At 47.1% G+C, this 16,447-nt stretch overlaps 1 protein-coding gene across 2 annotated transcripts in view; it reads right to left on the minus strand.

Moving 5' to 3' along the window:
• Window positions 1-16,447, minus strand: part of ADAM19 (ADAM metallopeptidase domain 19) — a 92,269-nt gene that overhangs the window by 9,469 nt on the left and 66,353 nt on the right. For both annotated transcript variants that reach the window (XM_010855285.1, XM_010855286.1), the window contains 12 exons: window positions 16,116-16,200; window positions 15,231-15,370; window positions 13,138-13,315; window positions 11,316-11,405; window positions 8,768-8,963; window positions 7,426-7,534; window positions 5,986-6,190; window positions 4,936-5,013; window positions 4,709-4,817; window positions 3,538-3,682; window positions 2,623-2,707; window positions 2,107-2,331 (listed from right to left, as the gene is read on the minus strand). In XM_010855285.1, coding sequence (XP_010853587.1) covers window positions 2,107-2,331; window positions 2,623-2,707; window positions 3,538-3,682; window positions 4,709-4,817; window positions 4,936-5,013; window positions 5,986-6,190; window positions 7,426-7,534; window positions 8,768-8,963; window positions 11,316-11,405; window positions 13,138-13,315; window positions 15,231-15,370; window positions 16,116-16,200 — 1,645 coding nt within the window. The remainder of the gene's footprint in view (window positions 1-2,106; window positions 2,332-2,622; window positions 2,708-3,537; window positions 3,683-4,708; window positions 4,818-4,935; window positions 5,014-5,985; window positions 6,191-7,425; window positions 7,535-8,767; window positions 8,964-11,315; window positions 11,406-13,137; window positions 13,316-15,230; window positions 15,371-16,115; window positions 16,201-16,447) is intronic.

The following is a 16,447-nucleotide window of genomic DNA, read 5'->3' on the forward strand; positions in this document are numbered from 1 at the left end:
AGAAACTGAGGGCAGCAGAGACTCAGTACTCAGATGGGTCCCAGGAAGGGCGTCTGCCCAGACTGAATCCCTGCCGCCTGCCCTCAGCACTGTTGAGAAATCCCTGTTTGGGCCTGAAGCCATGCTTGGGGTGTATATTTTGGGGTACCTGCCACTGGTGGAGGGGCCTTCTGGGCTCTGGATTCCTGCCAGCAGCCTCCAGGGCAATGCAGCTGGAGTCCACTACCCAGCCCCTCCCCCAACCTATTGCTCAGCACCTTGGGCTCAGGCTGAAGCCATCTCCATTCAACAAGCCTGCAGTGCAAGATTTTCTGGAACACTGGTCTCATGGACTGCTCCCTCCCTCCCTCCTCCTCTGTTTCCCCCTCACACTCTCATCTGCGCACGGTTGCTTTCTCCCCCCTTATTCCCTTTTTCTCTCCTTCTGTGGCCTTCAAAACTCACATGTGGCCACTCTAAACCCCAGTGTCTCAGAATGTGAGTGTATCTGGAGACATGGCCTTTAAAGAGGTGATTATGTTGAAATGAGGCCGTTAGAGTGGGCCCTAATCCAATCTGACTGTCCCTGTGGACACACAGAGACGTCGGGGTGCACACGCACAAAGGAAAGACCACACGAGGACACAGGAGAATGCAGTCACCTGCAAGTCGAGGCGAGCTGCCGCAGAAAAAACAAACCTGCTGGACTTCCAGCCTCCAAAGCCGTCAGGAAGTAAGTAGTTTCTCTGTGGTTTCGGCACCACCCCACCCCCAGACTGTGGTGTCAGTTACAGTTGCCCAAGGAGCCTAACACTCTCCCTGTCCTCTGCTCTCCTCTCTCTTGCCTCTTCTCTCCCTGTCAGTCTTTCTTTTCTCTTTCTGTATGCAATTTTCTATCCCACTCCTGCCCCAGATGAGGGAAACGGGAGAGCAGCAGTTTTGCAGGGCTTCCCAGGTGGCGCAGGAGTAAAGAATCTGCCTGCCAAACTCAGGAGATGCAGGTTTGATCCCTGAGCTGGGAAGATCCCCCTGGAGAAGGAAATGGCAACCCGATCCAGTGTTCTTGCCTAGGAAATTCCATGGACGGAGGAGCCTGGTGGATTACAGTCCACGGGGTCACAGAGTCGAACATGACTGAGCACTGGAGCATGCACTGCAGCAGCTTTGCATCATCAGAGAACCAAACCTGTTGCTCCTGGCTCTGCTGAACCATGACACTGCCACGTCCCAGAGACCCCAGGACCTAGAGCCAACAGTCCTTAGGGGCAGGGACAGCCTGGGTCCCCTGGACCATGCCCAAGAACAACAGTCCCAGGAGGAAAATGGCCAAGTCCCCTACCCCAACTGAGGGTAAAACACAGGTGGTTCCGGAAGGCACCACGCCTGGCCACCACCCAACATCTGTGTCTGTGCTGTAGGAACTCCTGCCGGAAGGTACAGCTGGAGCCAGCAGAGCACAGACACGCCGGGTAAACAGACTGCAGGGCAGGATGGCTCTGCTTCTAAAGAACACCGGTGATGCGGGGATAGCCCAGACCCTGCCCACCCCTCCCAGAGGCCGGGCCCCTTGACCTGCCCCCCAGATGAGCAAAGCATCACCCTACATCCCTCAGGAAGACCTCCCGACTAGTGCAAGGTACTGATTGGCACAATATGGTGGAATAAGTACTATGATGAGAGAAATGCAGGGACACCAAACTTGGGCTTGGGGGTCAGAGAAGGCTTTTTGGAGGAAGCAGCATTTAACAGGAGACCTAAGAATGAACACGAGATGTTGGTGCAAAGGGAAGAAAGTGTATGTGGCAGAGGAAACAGCATTTGCAAAGGCCCAGCAGAGAGGAAAAGACCACGGGGAACTGAAACACTGACTGAACATGCACATTTGGGGTGGAAGATGGGCGCCGGCTTGTCAGGAAGACGCCAGCCAGGGCGGAAGTGCTCTGTAGCATATTTCCCCATCTCGTCACCTCACATTCTGTGTGCCCAGTATGGACCAGAATGCAGCAAGGGCAGCCAGCCCAGGACTCAGCAAGCTCTCTCTTCCCAGCCTGCATCATTCCTCATTCCTCATGGCTGATGGCCTGACAAGTGATGCTCCTGATCCAGGGTTGCTGAGAAGCCACTTACCTGGGAGAGGACGCACTTAGGGGCGGGGGGCACTGGCCGGCTTGGGGGCGGTCCCCTGGATGATTCTTTCCTCTCTACTGATGGTCTGGGCCCTGGGGAGTTTCTAGCAGCCTTGCTGAGGTGTGCTGGCGATGGCGCAGGTGGTGACACGCTATGCAGGTAGTCTGGAGGGGGCCGGGGAGGAGGCTGGGAGGGCTTCCGCAGGGTTTCAGGAGTGTTGGTCACCTGTATGCATAAGACAAGGAACGTCTGAGATACAGGAACCCTTAATGCACTTAAAAACTTGAGGGTGGCCTTGGGTGTCCCATTGGCACGAACAAAGACCTCGGATCCCAGAGGTCAAATGCAACTTTTAAAGTCATGAGGGGATGGTAGAACCAGCTGACCATCTCTCAGGCCAAGAAAGTATCGTTTATTACGAATCCCAAGGAGCCCACAAAGGTGCTTATGGGAAAATCTAGCACAGTCCTAAGAGAGAAGGTCAAAGTAGCAATGTTCATGGTGCAAAGCTCTTACCTTTCGCCTGCCCTGGGGTGTCTGCAACTTGAACGTTGGGTTGGCGTGGCCTGTTCCACTGTTCTGAGACACCCTGAAGGGACAACTAGTAACAGGGAAGGAGAAGCACAGGTTGTTCATTGAAGGTTACTGCCTGAGTTCGCTTTGACCCAGGTGTGGCCAGCCAGCAGCTCAGTCGTCCCTGAATCTGCTCTAGCGGAAGTGGGATTGGCCCTCCTGAAGCCCAGCTCCCTCGGCACGGAGACGGTGGCCAGTGGAAAACTCCCAAGGAAAGAGAGTTGGCCTCATATACAGCACAGTGTGCCTCAGTATCTTTTTGTCACCCTTTTTAAGACCTTTCTCCCCCAAGAAGACAAGGATGTTACCAGCCATCAACCAATCTCCCTCAGGCATCATTCCAGGAGGACCTGGGATTTAAAAATCTCCTCTGGAAAAATTATGATTTATAACAGAGGACTTGGAGACTATACATCTTCAATACCCACAGGAATGAATTACTTAGGACAAAAATTACTCTCTGTCTTGAGTTGATGTCTAGCCACCTCTGTGACTGACTTGAGATAGTTTTCCTCTATTGCCTCACTTTCTGGGCTCTAAGATGTGGAGGAAATCCATTAGATACAGGATAGATTTCATTTCACATTCCAGCTTGAATTGGTTGGGGGCATTCTGCTGAGAAGGCTTCTGAAGTGATGACCAGGCTCAATCAAGCTTGCTTACAATAAAAATCAAGTAGTAATGTTTGCCGTGGTCATGGAGCGTAGCAGAAGGGGAGAGGGTGACGTGCACTGGGCATTTGCCTTCCAACTAAATGAGACCCACCACCACCACCTTCTTCTTCTAAAACCAGGCACTGCTTTCAGAAAGCTGTGACCCCCAAGTAGACCTCAAATCCTTCATGGCACCCCATCATACCTGAACTGTTGCCTCAGCTTGGAAGGGAGGGCTAAGGACTTGAGGTAGCCCAGTTTGTTGTTCTGTTTACAGCAGCGATACATCATGATCAGGGCCACCAGCACAAAGATGGCTGAAAACACTCCGGCGACCACAGGACCAGCGCCTTCCAGAAACAGAACCCAAGCGGCAGATTTAGAAGCAGTTGGCTTCAGTAGTGGATTTCAAATAATATGTTCCAGATACTCTTCAGATCCTTGATTTTCATTTACCTTGTATTACTTATTTTAACTTAAAAACTATAACAAAAAAACACATACTATGTCCCACTGGGAAGTCACTAATATTACTAGCTTCAATAATCAGGTCAACTTGCTTGGCAGGGACTTCACAGTAAAGTTTCTCCAGCTACTTCTGCTTAATTGAAAAGCATTCCTTTTCATATAAGGCAAGGAGCTCTATTATTCCAGCTCTATTATTATTTACCACTTGTTTTCTGCCTAAATCATGATTTTCCTGGACACAAAGCAACCACAAAACACTGAGACATATAGATTGATCTAAGATTAGAAGCATAATCCACAATTTCACATTTGGTTTCACCAAATTCGCCTCAATGTTCTCATGAATTATAAATCTAAATGTACAAAATATATATAGACCAGTGACACACTACTTTTAACTGCTTTATATAGAGGTTTCTTCCTTGAAAGATTTTGCTCAAAAAAAAAAAAATTTTTGCTATTATTTTTTTAAAGTTTGGAAACCAAAGAGCTAGAATCCCTGAAATACACTTCTGAATTTCCAGCTCCTCATTTTAAGCTTTGTCCATCAAAGGGCATCTGAGTCACTATAATGTGCCCTAGGTCCATGATTAATTTTAAGTGGTTGAGAAGGGGTAGTTGCTACCACTGACCCCCAGATAGAATGGATTATTCAATAACCTGTGGTCTGTCTTAATCTCTCTGTAAGCAGGAACAGGCTCCTCAACAGAAGGGACAGAGACAGAGGAAGAGCAACTGAGCTGGACCCCACACCAGGCTGCTAGCCTGGGCCACTCCTCCCACTCAGCCCCTCTTGTTCCCTCATCTATAAAAATCAGGATGACTGTGCTGACTTATTATTCCTCTGCATTATGCCATCCATCCCTCCTCACAAAGGTGGGCAGGAGCCATGCAGGCCGGCCACTCACTCTCGGGAGGCATGGGCCCGCTGTCGATGCTGCCCCCTTGGCCTGGCGTGTTGCAGAAGGGTGGGGCCCAGCCCCGGAAGCAGTGGCAGTTCTGGTTGTTGTTGCAGACCTGGAGCAAGGGCAGGGCAGGGAAGAGATGTCAGCACCCTAGAGAGCTCTGGCTTCCCACAGTGCCTGCCCCTATGGACATCATCGCAGAGGAGCCCCAGAACCTCCAGCATACGTACCCCGTGGCCGTTGCACTTCTTTGCACAGCCTTCCATTTCAAAGAACGAGGTGTTCCTGCACTGCCCCTCAAAGCAAATCTGTAATGAGAAGAAACCGGACAGTACAACAGAAGGGACACTGGTTGGCGATTAGGAGACTGAGGTTTTGCTTTCAGAACATATGGGACTCAAAAAGGCAGCCTGCTTCAGGTTATTATAGTGATAAAAACAACCTAAAAATTCAAGGACAGGATGACAACTAACTAAGTTCTGCTATTTCTCTTGCGATGAGGGAGAAAACAACAAATATTACATTCTAAGAAAATATAATAATATAATGTGCGTGCGTGCTCAGTTGCTAAGTTGTGTCCGACTCTTTACAACTCCATGGACTGTAGCCCACCAGGCTCGTCTGTCCATGGGATTCTCCAGGCAAGCACACTGGACTTGGTTACCATTTCCTTCTCCAGGGGATTTCCCTGACCCATGGATTGAACCCGAGTCTCCTGAATCTCCTGGCACTGGCAAGCAGATTATTTACCACCGTGCCACACCTGGGAAGCCCATATAATAAATATGTGTGATTTCATTCTATATTACTATTGGTTCTATGTTACTTAATTGCATATTAATATGTACTAATTTAAACATTATACTTAAAGATAATGACCATGGTGATAGCTGTTTACTTTGTGCCAGGTACTACACCTAGTGCTTCAGATGTGTTTTACAATGTTATTCTCAGAGTTAACTCTCAGATAGCCGCCCAGGCTTCCCGGACTCCTAGTTTAGACCATTTCATAATTCATATGATAATTAATGATGAGGACAAAAGAGATATAATAGACAATCCTTCTAAACAGTTTACAGGGATTATCTCATTTAATCCATACGACAATTCTACGGGGTGGGTCTTGCTCTTAATAATATGCTCTATAAAGAATGTAAGCCACAGGGCTAAAGAGGTTGGGGAAGCTGGGATTTGAACCCAGGCATCCTCCCCCAGACTCCCACTTCAATCACTACCCTCTGCAACCCAGAGGCTAAGTGAGGCTGGAGGAAGGAACTTACGTGGTTATGGCCACACTTGGTCCCGGTCATCACCAGGCCGGGGTCCAGCATGTCACCCTCCTCCTCGGGACCTCGATAGACGTGGGTGCCCCGACATCGGATCTGCCTTCCATTTATCACGATGACGGTGTCAATGGGCACTGCATTAGACTCCAGGGGTCGGGCCTCGGAACTCTGACACTGGATCTTGCCACATTTGGCATCTCTGAGCCCAAGAGAGGAGGAGGGAAGGAGATGGAATCAGAGACAGGGAAGAGCTGGGACACCAAAGAGCTTCAGTCTTTCTCGACTGGGACAGCAGGTTTGTATGGGGGAGAGGCAAAAGGCAATGAGTGTGCTGTAGGGACTCAGCCAGAATTCCTCTGTGTGGTCTTAGACTAAGGATAGGATGCTATATCTTTATTCCCAAGTAGATGTAGCCAGAGGGCTGGCCTTGGGAAGTCCCCTTTACCGCAAGAACAACTGCCTGACCTGAGCAACCTAACCCCTTATGCTCTTTGTACCCCCAAGCACCCTGGTGTTGCAGCCAGAAGAAGCCTGGTGTCATCCCTGACCTCCCTCCTCCATCCTATATACCAACCCAAGTTCACACCACCATCCTCTCTCACCTGGACACCAGGAAACTGGTCTCCCTGCTCCAGACTTGCCCTACAAGGGCCTAATTTCCAAACTGCTCTCAAGCCAAAGTCCAAACTCCCCTAGCCATATACTCAAGGTTTCTCATGATGTGGTCCCTGCTCAACTAGCCAGGCTCATTTCTCAGTAGCGCACCCCGTACCCCCCCCTGCTGCACCCCAACATTATACTTTAACTATATCAAGTTGCTATCAATTCTTCCTACCACCAGCTTTTCTCTATTCATTTCTCTGCCTGGGACACTCTACCATGTACCAGCACCATTCCTCATCCTGTTCAAATAGATACTTTCTCCAGATCGCAGCTTAAGCATAACTTCCTCTGGGAAACCACTTCAGCCCACTACGGTGGGTTGGGTGGCTCCCACCATATTTCCATTATTACACTATCCTCTTAAGTTCCATGTACTCAGCCCAGTGTCTGGCACATGGTAAATCCACAATAGATAGTGGATGGGTGGGTAGGTGGATGGATGGTTGAAATGAATGAATGACTGGGTGAATGACAGGCTATTCAGATGAGGGTATAATTAGTACCCTGCGGAAATGACCCAAGAGGGCTGATGGGCTGCCCTAGTATAAGAAGGTCCCAAAAGGAAATGTGACCAGCCTTCTAGGAAGCATTGCATCCACACCCTCCCTCTGACTTCCTTAGGGCTGAATGGTGCATTGTCAAAAGGGCCTGGAAGAGATTACTGAAGGGCCCACTCTAGGGCCAGCCAAGCGGATGAGTGGGTGGGAGTGACGAAAGAGCAAGACTTGTTTTGGCATCCTCATCTCATGGGGTCTGCCTTATGGTCATCACCTCATGTTGCACTTCTTGTGTTTCCCATTCATGTCCTTCCCACAGTTTCCAAAGGTGTCCCCTGCCACATTCACCTTCTCGAAGCAGAGATCAGGAGCAGGCCGGGCTCCTGGGTGGGCAAGAAACATTTATCAGCACACTAGCCAACTTTAGTAGAAGTCAGAAGCCCCCAAAGGACAGAGCTAGCCCCTGGCAAAATCAGGAAGTAAGGAAGTTTTATGGAAGGGAATATTCAGCCTTTTCTTTATCCCTATCTGTTGGTCCACCCCCACCTTCTCAAGACCTACTCATAAAAAAAGGTTTTATATCAGTTCTTTACACTTTATTGAGGTTTTATATCTATGGGAGGTTTGTGTGCTAAGCCTTCTTTCTCATGAAGAAGCCCTTTCTCATTTCAGGTGTTTGTTATTTTTTTTTTTTTAATAAAGGTAATACCTGCAGAAGATTTTTAAGAATAAAATACGTTTTTCTGTTTTTTCTACTTAGCCATTCCAGTTCCCACATCCCTAAAACCTGGAGAAGCAATCAATTAATAGTGTATTTTCTAAAGATTATTTTATCTCTACCTTCTAGATACAATTCTTGTGTATCTTCTAGAGATAATCTATCCAATAAGGAATGGCCACATAGTCTATTCACATTTTTTTTTTTTTTTACTTAGTACATAGAGAGCTGCGTCCTTTTATTCAGCTTATGGAGTCCCAATGTATTTGGGTGCACGAGATTTACCTTAACTGATAGGATTTATTGAAGTATTTATGGGTTGTTATTGCTCTAACAGTGCTGTAATAAATATCCTTGTAAATCTACTTGGCCAAATACAAACATAGGACACATTCCTAAGCAGTAGTATGGATGGGTCCAATGACAGGTACACTTAAAATTCTGGTATCTCCAAACTGCTTTCCATTGGGGTTGTACACATCTGTTTCCCCACATGTATAATATGGTTTTCTCCACAACTATACTATTATTCTTGTTACAGTATTATCATGCCAACTTATCATATTAATTTTTCACTCTTTTCCAATATGATACATGGGAAAAAAATCCCATCTCATGGTTGATACTTTGCTCACAGCTCCATCGTCCACCTGTTGTGTTGGATTATTCTTATCCATTCACTCACTGTGAGAATTTAAAGCATCAAAGAACTAGGAGGAATACTGTCTACTGCCTCCTGCTGAAAGTCCGCCTTGAGGCAAGGCGATAAAAAAAGGTAATATCTGGAGATGCTCTTGTAAAGCCTGATCCTAAGCAATCCAGAGTGTCTGAAGGGGGAGGCTGGCTAGGAAGCATCGGGGTGGAAGGAGGGTGGTCCGCTCGCTGGAGAGTGCCTTACCAGGGCCCCACAGCTGCTGGCACTGCTCCTGATAGGTGAGGCACATGCCATTGTAGCAGTAGGCCTGGCCGTCCTCGCAAGGGGTGCCATCCATCTGGTAGAAGTTGGTGGGGCACTGGGGGGACTTGCCCGTGCAGAACTCCGGGAGGTCGCACTGCCGTGCCTGTTCACGGCACAGCGTGCCCGGGGCCAACAGCTGAGCCGAGGAACAAGAAGCGGGGGATAAAGTCAATCTCCCACCTGTCCTCAATCCTCCCAGCAAGGGCTCATGAGCATCACTCCCATGGAACAGAAAATCCCTTACCATTATTTCAGAGCACTTTTTACATGACCTCATTAGCTTAAACCACCATAAATCATCTAACATGAAACATCTAACACTTAGTTTCAAGGTCGTTTTACAAATGTTAACTCTACATAGCAGTCTTAAGAATCAGGTAAGAAATAATATTTATGCAACTATTTACAGATCACTAAGTGCTTTAGTAATAACAGCTACTTTATGGAGCTCCTACTTAAATGCCCAGGACAAATAATATTTCATTTAGTCTTCATGACAGTCCTATGTAATATAATTATCCCTGTTTTATAGATGAGGAAATCTGAGGCATGTCTCCAAAGTTTCATGGTTAGTAAGTGGCAGAAGAGCAAAGCCCACTAGTATATATGTATAGATACACTCACACACAAACTAGCATTCATGCATCTTTGAATTCACAAGCACTCTGGCAATAATACACCCACATTACGGAGTCAAGCTCCAGGCTAAGTATGTTGCACATGTTCATCTCATGAGATCCTCACAATGTCCATGAGCTAGATACTGCTATTTGCCCCATTCTGCAGATGAAATAACCTGATCAAATAGCACACCTTGGGCAACTGGTAAGTCTGAGTTTCTGTTCGAGTCTTCCAGCCTCCCTAGGTGGGGTCAGTGTTATTAGTACTCTTCCCATCTTACAGATAGAGAACTCAGGCTTGGATGGGTAATAGCTGCCCCCAATCACACACAGGGCTGGAAATGAAGATCTCAGACTCCAGGGCTCATCTTTTCCCACACACTTCTCTGCAGGGAAAGCCTTTCCAAGATCCAAGCTGAAATCCTGGGACCCGGAGACGAGTGCTCTCTACGTTCATTCTCAGGCCTCAGCCTGAGATCCTGACCTGACACAGCACAGCCTCTCTGAGGGATGCCGGGTCTGTCTTAAATCATACAGACGGCATGGGAGTTCCCCTGAACAGGCAAAGAGAGCTATGTCTGAGAATAGCACCCCGCCACACTCCTGGGTGACTCCACACCACCCACGAGGGATCCCAGGAGGGAAGGTGGGAGCGGGCCAGCAGAGCAGCTTGCTGACAGTCTCAGAGCAAGGGTGGCCTCAGATGCATCTCCCCACCCAGCAGCAGGATGGAGGGGAAAAAGACCCACCAACCCTGGAGCCAGTCTGCCTGGGTTCAAATCCCAGCGCCTTAGGCAGCAGACCTCTGTTGATGCACTTTCTCATGCGTGCATGAGGACAATAACCCTCTCGTGGTTATTGCTAGAAGGTCATGCTAGAAAGAATGTTCTAGTAAAGCACTTCAACAGTATGGGGAACATAATGAGCCCTGAGCATGTGGTATGTGGAAGCACAGTCCACGATCCAATCTAAAACCCTGGGACAGATGGGCCCCAGACTTCACAGATTTGAGAAAGCAGACATTACACAGATGTACATACATATGTATATGTGTATATCTCTCTATATATACATACACATGACATATGTATATTACATAACCCAGCATCAAGGCCTAGGATTATACCTTATAATCAAACACACTAATGTTTTTGCAATGAAATACACTATTTGCTTTAAGTGTGATTTTTAAAAAAAACTATAATTAGATTTATGTCAATTCAGATCCAATTTAGCCACCAAATGAGTTAAAAAAAATTTTTTTTTCAGTTTTTAGAACTTCCTGAATTTCAGAATTGTAGATAAGAGAATGCAGACCTATAGTAACATTAGTGGTAAAAATGGTGTGCTCTTCCAATCAATACTAAGAATGTGGGCTCCAGAATCAGAGAAACCTGGTTCAGCCCCTTCCTCACTGTTTAACCCTGGAGAAGTCACTTATACCCTCTGAGCCTCAGTCTCTACATCTTAAGTTGAGGATATTAACATAAACCCCACAGGTGTTCTATAAGGACTGAATGAGATGACACATATAAAAATCTCTGCACTGTGTCTGGCACCTAACAAGCAATCCCTTAATGTTAATCAAAACTGTAATGAGGAATATTATGAATGCCAAATAAAATCAAGCCTACTCTCTCTGGACATTTTTTTTTTAATTTCCCACTTTTCAGGAGGCCCACACAGCCTTCTGGGATAATCTGAACTCAGTGAGGTCAAATATAGAAAAAGGGAAGCTTTGTTCAAAGGCTCTTTCTGGCTAACTTTGACACCACCACTTCCCCAGGACTGAGGCTGAATCCTGGCCATCAGCCCCTGCAGAGCCTCAGACTGTCAGGTCAGAACCCTGGGCGGGGAGGGCCCCTTACCTTACAGCGGTGACAGCAGGAGCCGTGCGCACACTCGGCCCCCTCTCTCAGGGTGCAGTTAGCGGCATTGCAGCAGGGGTTCTCACATTCCTGGGGAGGCAGCAAGAGGGGGCATGAGCCTCAGAGGCAGCAGAGCAGGGAGATGGGAGACAAGGCAGGAGGAGGGGCCTTTACCTCCTATCCCACCTTATATGCCCCTGGAACTCCAGCTCCCTGGGAAATCTCTACCCAAAACACCACTTTATAGCTTTATCATTAAGATAGTATGTATATATTGTAGAGAATATACACAAGCAGAATCATCAGACACAACTGCATTTTGACACATTTATAAACATATAGTTATTTTACAAAATCACAGTATCCATACTGCTTTTAAACTTAACACACTACCCCCACTTTTCCTTGTAATCATGGATTCGTCTAAAATGTGATTTTTAGCATAGTACTACATTATAAGGAAATGTCATGATTTGTTTTTCTCATCCCCAATCCAACATCCAGAGACCATGTCTTCCTGGGATCCAGGCGGACCTGTGCTCCTCCCCTTCTAGAGCACCAGGCGTCTTCCCACCCCAAGGCACAGCTCTCCCACTAGCTAAAGTGTGCCTTCCCGTCCTCGTGCCCCTCGCTAACTCCTACCTCGGCCCTCGAGTGTAGGGTCAGAGTCCACCCCCACCTGAGTTGGGCAGCTCCCCTCACGTTACATACACTCCTAGCATCATGCTATTGGCTCTCCTGGTATTTACCACAGTTGTATTTATACATTTTTGCAGCTATTTGGTCAATGTGTGTTTCTGGCTTTGGACTATATACCCCATAAGGACAGGGACCATGCCTATTTTTTTCTACCTATTTATTTTCCTATCCCTGGCACATGACCTAGATCACATACTCATTTGTTGAAGGAGAAACTGCTCTGAATATAAGCCATTGGCCAAGCCCACTCAGGAGTGGGCCCCTTAACCTCACTGGGCCCTCCATGATAATACAACTCTCTCCTTTCTGAAGGGTCTGGGCCGATCTCTCTGAACTCATCCTGGTGCAGGTGGGAAGCCTTTAAATGGTTCTTGTTTTATTAAAGTTATGTGCTGGCATTTTAAAAAAGTCAAACCATAGAGAAGATTAAAAAAGCAAATAGTCTTTACCCACATATACAGACCCTCAACCTCATCCCCAGAGTTTATTCTGAATGCATAGACTACTGACACATTCTCCCACAAACTGTTCTGCACGTTAACGTTCATATTTTCATGCTTCATAAAATAGATATGAAACTATCCAGTTCTGCTTTTTGTAGAACCGCGAGCATCTGTCAGAAGTGACAGAGCTATGATATGCCTACTATATTCATCCTGAAGATCAGAAGGAAGGAAAGGGCTTGTACACCATCAATTCTGCTCCTTCTTCCTTCTAGAAGCCCCTTTCAGTCATTTCTTCTACAGGTCAAAGAGCATGAGCTTGTTATTTTAAGTATCCTCATAATGCCCAGGTTCAAGTTCACGTATCCAGCTGTAGACAGCCAAGGAAGCCATCTGTAGCTCCACTGGCCAAGACTGTGGTTTCTGTATAGATCAGATGCTCACAAGGAGAACTCCCCTGCATTTTGGACACAGATACTGTCAACCTCAAACTGGGAGAATCTACATAAATGGTCCATATTTAAGGCTTACTCCCCACATGTTATTTGTGATGGGGTCTTTGACCTCCACATGTATGTAGGAAATGCCTATGACTAATTTTCAGATACATGCTCTTTGACCTTGAGATTTGAAGTCACTGTAAATTCTTCCCCTCCCACTAACATGGCATGACACCTTACCTCCTCCTCCCCACAGTCACACTCTTCCCCATCTTCCAGGTACCCATTTCCGCATCTCCGGCCTCCATACAGCGTCCTGGTGTCTGGCATGTTGGAGAGACACATCCCCCCGCCTGACTGCAGATACCTGTCCAGCTCCCTCCTGTTGCATCTGTTGAACACTCTGGGAAAGGGGTGCCTGGGAGGAGAGCCAGGGCGGAATCAGCTGGGGGGTCTGAGCATCAAGCTGGCGCCCATGAGGCTGATTCCAGCTGGATCCAGACCCCCACAGGCCCATGCACATACATTCTGCCCCCTGAGAACATCACCTGTACATTAACTTTCTATGAACTAAGAAATATTAACCACCACATAATGGTGTTTTTTTTTTCCCCTTTCTCTCCATGGAGGATTTATTTGAGAATCCGAAGCAATGATTTCAGCCCTTTCCATGAAGGAGTTGCAATAAATAAAGGATAACTAGTATGTTACAATAGGTCTCTTGAGCCTTAGAGCGGAATAAAATTCCAGCCAACCCAAACTTTTCCTGAAGCTGATATTAGATGGAGATTTTCTTAGAACAGAAGACCAGGCCAAAAAAGGCCAAGTTATGGGTTTAATTTCTTTGTTGGGCCAGTGATCTGATCTCTGTTCTAACGATGCAGGCAGCGCTCCAAACTCAACGGCCCAACTCACAAACACATGGTCTGTATCGCAAGAGTGTGAAAGGCCCTACATCCCGCTATTGGGGAAAAGAATCAGAAGTCATGCACTCCTTGGTGACAGGTAGTTACCATGATCTGGGTGTACAGAGGAAGAGTTATCCTGATCCCAATTACCTAAACCAAGTACAGGTTAGACACCGGAGGGTTTCCTTCAGTTGTCAGGAATGTCACAAAAAGCTTGTCACTAAAAATTGTTAAATTACTAAATTGTCTGAACAGTTTAAAACAAATTGTAGTAATTAACATAACTCTCTCAACCACCTGTCTATGAATAAGATTTTTAGATTGAGAGAGAAAGAGGTGGACTTAACAGCGAGCTTGAACCTTGTTCAAACAGCAGAGATTTGAGCACGAACCATGGAGCTGTCTGTCTCTTTCATATCAACATCATCCTTTGTGTGACACTTTTTCCACGAAGTGAGCAGAAGACACTGGAACACCAAGCAAGCTGCATCTCCTCTCAGAGACACAGCAACACCACTCCCTGAGCAGCATGAGCCGGCCCTAGTGGCTTTCCGTAGGAGGAACACAAGCTCCCACCATGATGCCTTCTGAAGAGTGACTCAGTTCCCTGAAGAACCTGCTGCTCTCTGCTGTGTGAGTCCAGACACTGACTCTAAGTCCTCTGAAGCAACTTCAGAGTTCTCTTTAAAAGGCTCTGGTTTAAAGACCCCTCAGAACTACAGTGAGATGGAGCTGCCTTGTCCCCATTCCTTGTGGTAAATGCAGCCTGCAAAACCCCTGAGGAGTCACTGTGGGGTGTGGGGTTGCTGTCCTTCTTTCTCCTTGTTCTGGAGGCAACATCAGTGCTTCCAGGGCTAGGTGTGACAGCCCTAATCACACTTCCTTCACATGAAGGGATGAAGGGTTATGACTGTTATAAATGGGTTCTCAGCCAAAACTTCATGAAGTGGAAAAGACACATATGGTCAGACCAATTTTACAGCTGAAGACCACCGAGGCAGAAATTAAGTGAATCTCAAGTTTCATCAGCTTCCCTGGTGGCTTAGTGGTAAAGAATCTGCCTGCCAATGCAGGAGATGCAGGTTCCATCCCAAGGTTGGGAAGACCCCCTTGGAGAAGGAAATGGCAACCCACTCCAGAATTCTTGTCTGGGAAATGCCATGGACAGAGAAGACTGGTGGGCTACAGTCCATGGGGTTACAAAGAGTTGGACTAAACAATAACAACAGGTTCTACCACACCAAAGTTTCTGCTAGAAACCTGTGCTGCTTCCAACATTTGTTTTCTTGGTCTTCTTCCCCTTCTCTCTTCAAGGCCCGTGTCAGAAGTATAACAGAGGCTCCCTGGGCCCGGAGCAACACTTGGTCTGCACTGGCCTCTCGCGCTCTGCCCTCTTCCCCATCCTCAGCTTCCCGCTTGACTCACCCGGTGGCAGCAGCCATGATGCACCCACCGTCAGCCGCGCTGGCTGAGCAACAATCCGCGGAATCGTGGCTCATGCCGAAGTTGTGACCCATTTCGTGGGCCATGGTGGCGGCCACGCCGATGGCATTCTCAGAGTGGTCCTGCTCGGGGAGAGAGTTCAGGTCAAAGACAGCTCCCCTCTGCAGCCCTGCCTTTTCCTTAGCCAAGCTCTCCACTGATAACACAACTGCTGGGCATACAGGCTCAGGGACTAAAGTCCATGATCTTAAGTACCCTGCAGCATCTGTCAGTAAGCACAGGTCGACAGAGAGGTTGGCAGACAAATGCCCAGTAGCCTCCTTGCTGTCTACTTTACAGGCCAGAAACGAATAGCACAAACATTCTCACAAACTCAGAGAGAACTTCAAAAGAAGGCAATGATTTCCTAACTGTGACTTTGAGACAGGCTCTTGCTCCATAAAGATACACAGAACCCAAGGCTTGAAACAAAATCATTTTTATCTCTGTATCTTATAATTTGTCAGCCCTGGTCTGGACCATATAAGAGATGTAGTGATGTATGATTCATGTAATTGCTTCAGGGTTCTCCTGAGTTTGAGAACTGGGAATAAATGACAGTAAATGAAAATTCATCCCTTAGTACCTCCACCTCTTAGAACTTAATACCTTCATTTAAAAAAAACTTCCCTTCTTTATGTCCAACCTTTTTTCCTATAATACTTCCTACACAATATTTTTTTTTAATTTTATTTTATTTTTAAACTTTACAATATTGTGTTAGTTTTGCCAAATGAATCCGCCACAGGTATACATTTAGAAGATGGCCTCCTATTTTGTAAGGCAATTTTCCACTTTCTGCAGCATTAATAATGGTTTGAGACTCACCATGTTGACTCCTCCAGACTGGTACACGGAGCACATGGCCATGAGGGGAGCCAGGCCAATGGTGGTGCCATGAAAGGACATGCCCCTGCGGGAAGGAAGGAGAGGTGACTAGGGTAGGGGCTGAGGGGGCTGCTCCCATGTGCCCAGAAGCCATCATGGCCTTCCTTGGCCCTACTGACAGTCCCAGATCATTCCCAAGGGGAGAGGTCCTGCTACTCTAAGCCAACCCAACAATTCCCAGGTCACCACACCTCTCAATTCTTCTCACCTATTCTCCCACCGCTCTAGACAAACAGAAAAAGAAAGCAAAAGGTCACTTCTTCCCACAGTAC

Source organism: Bison bison, unplaced genomic scaffold (genome assembly GCF_000754665.1).
Source record: "Bison bison bison isolate TAMUID 2011002044 unplaced genomic scaffold, Bison_UMD1.0 scf7180017864363, whole genome shotgun sequence".
Lineage (NCBI taxonomy): Eukaryota > Metazoa > Chordata > Mammalia > Artiodactyla > Bovidae > Bison > Bison bison.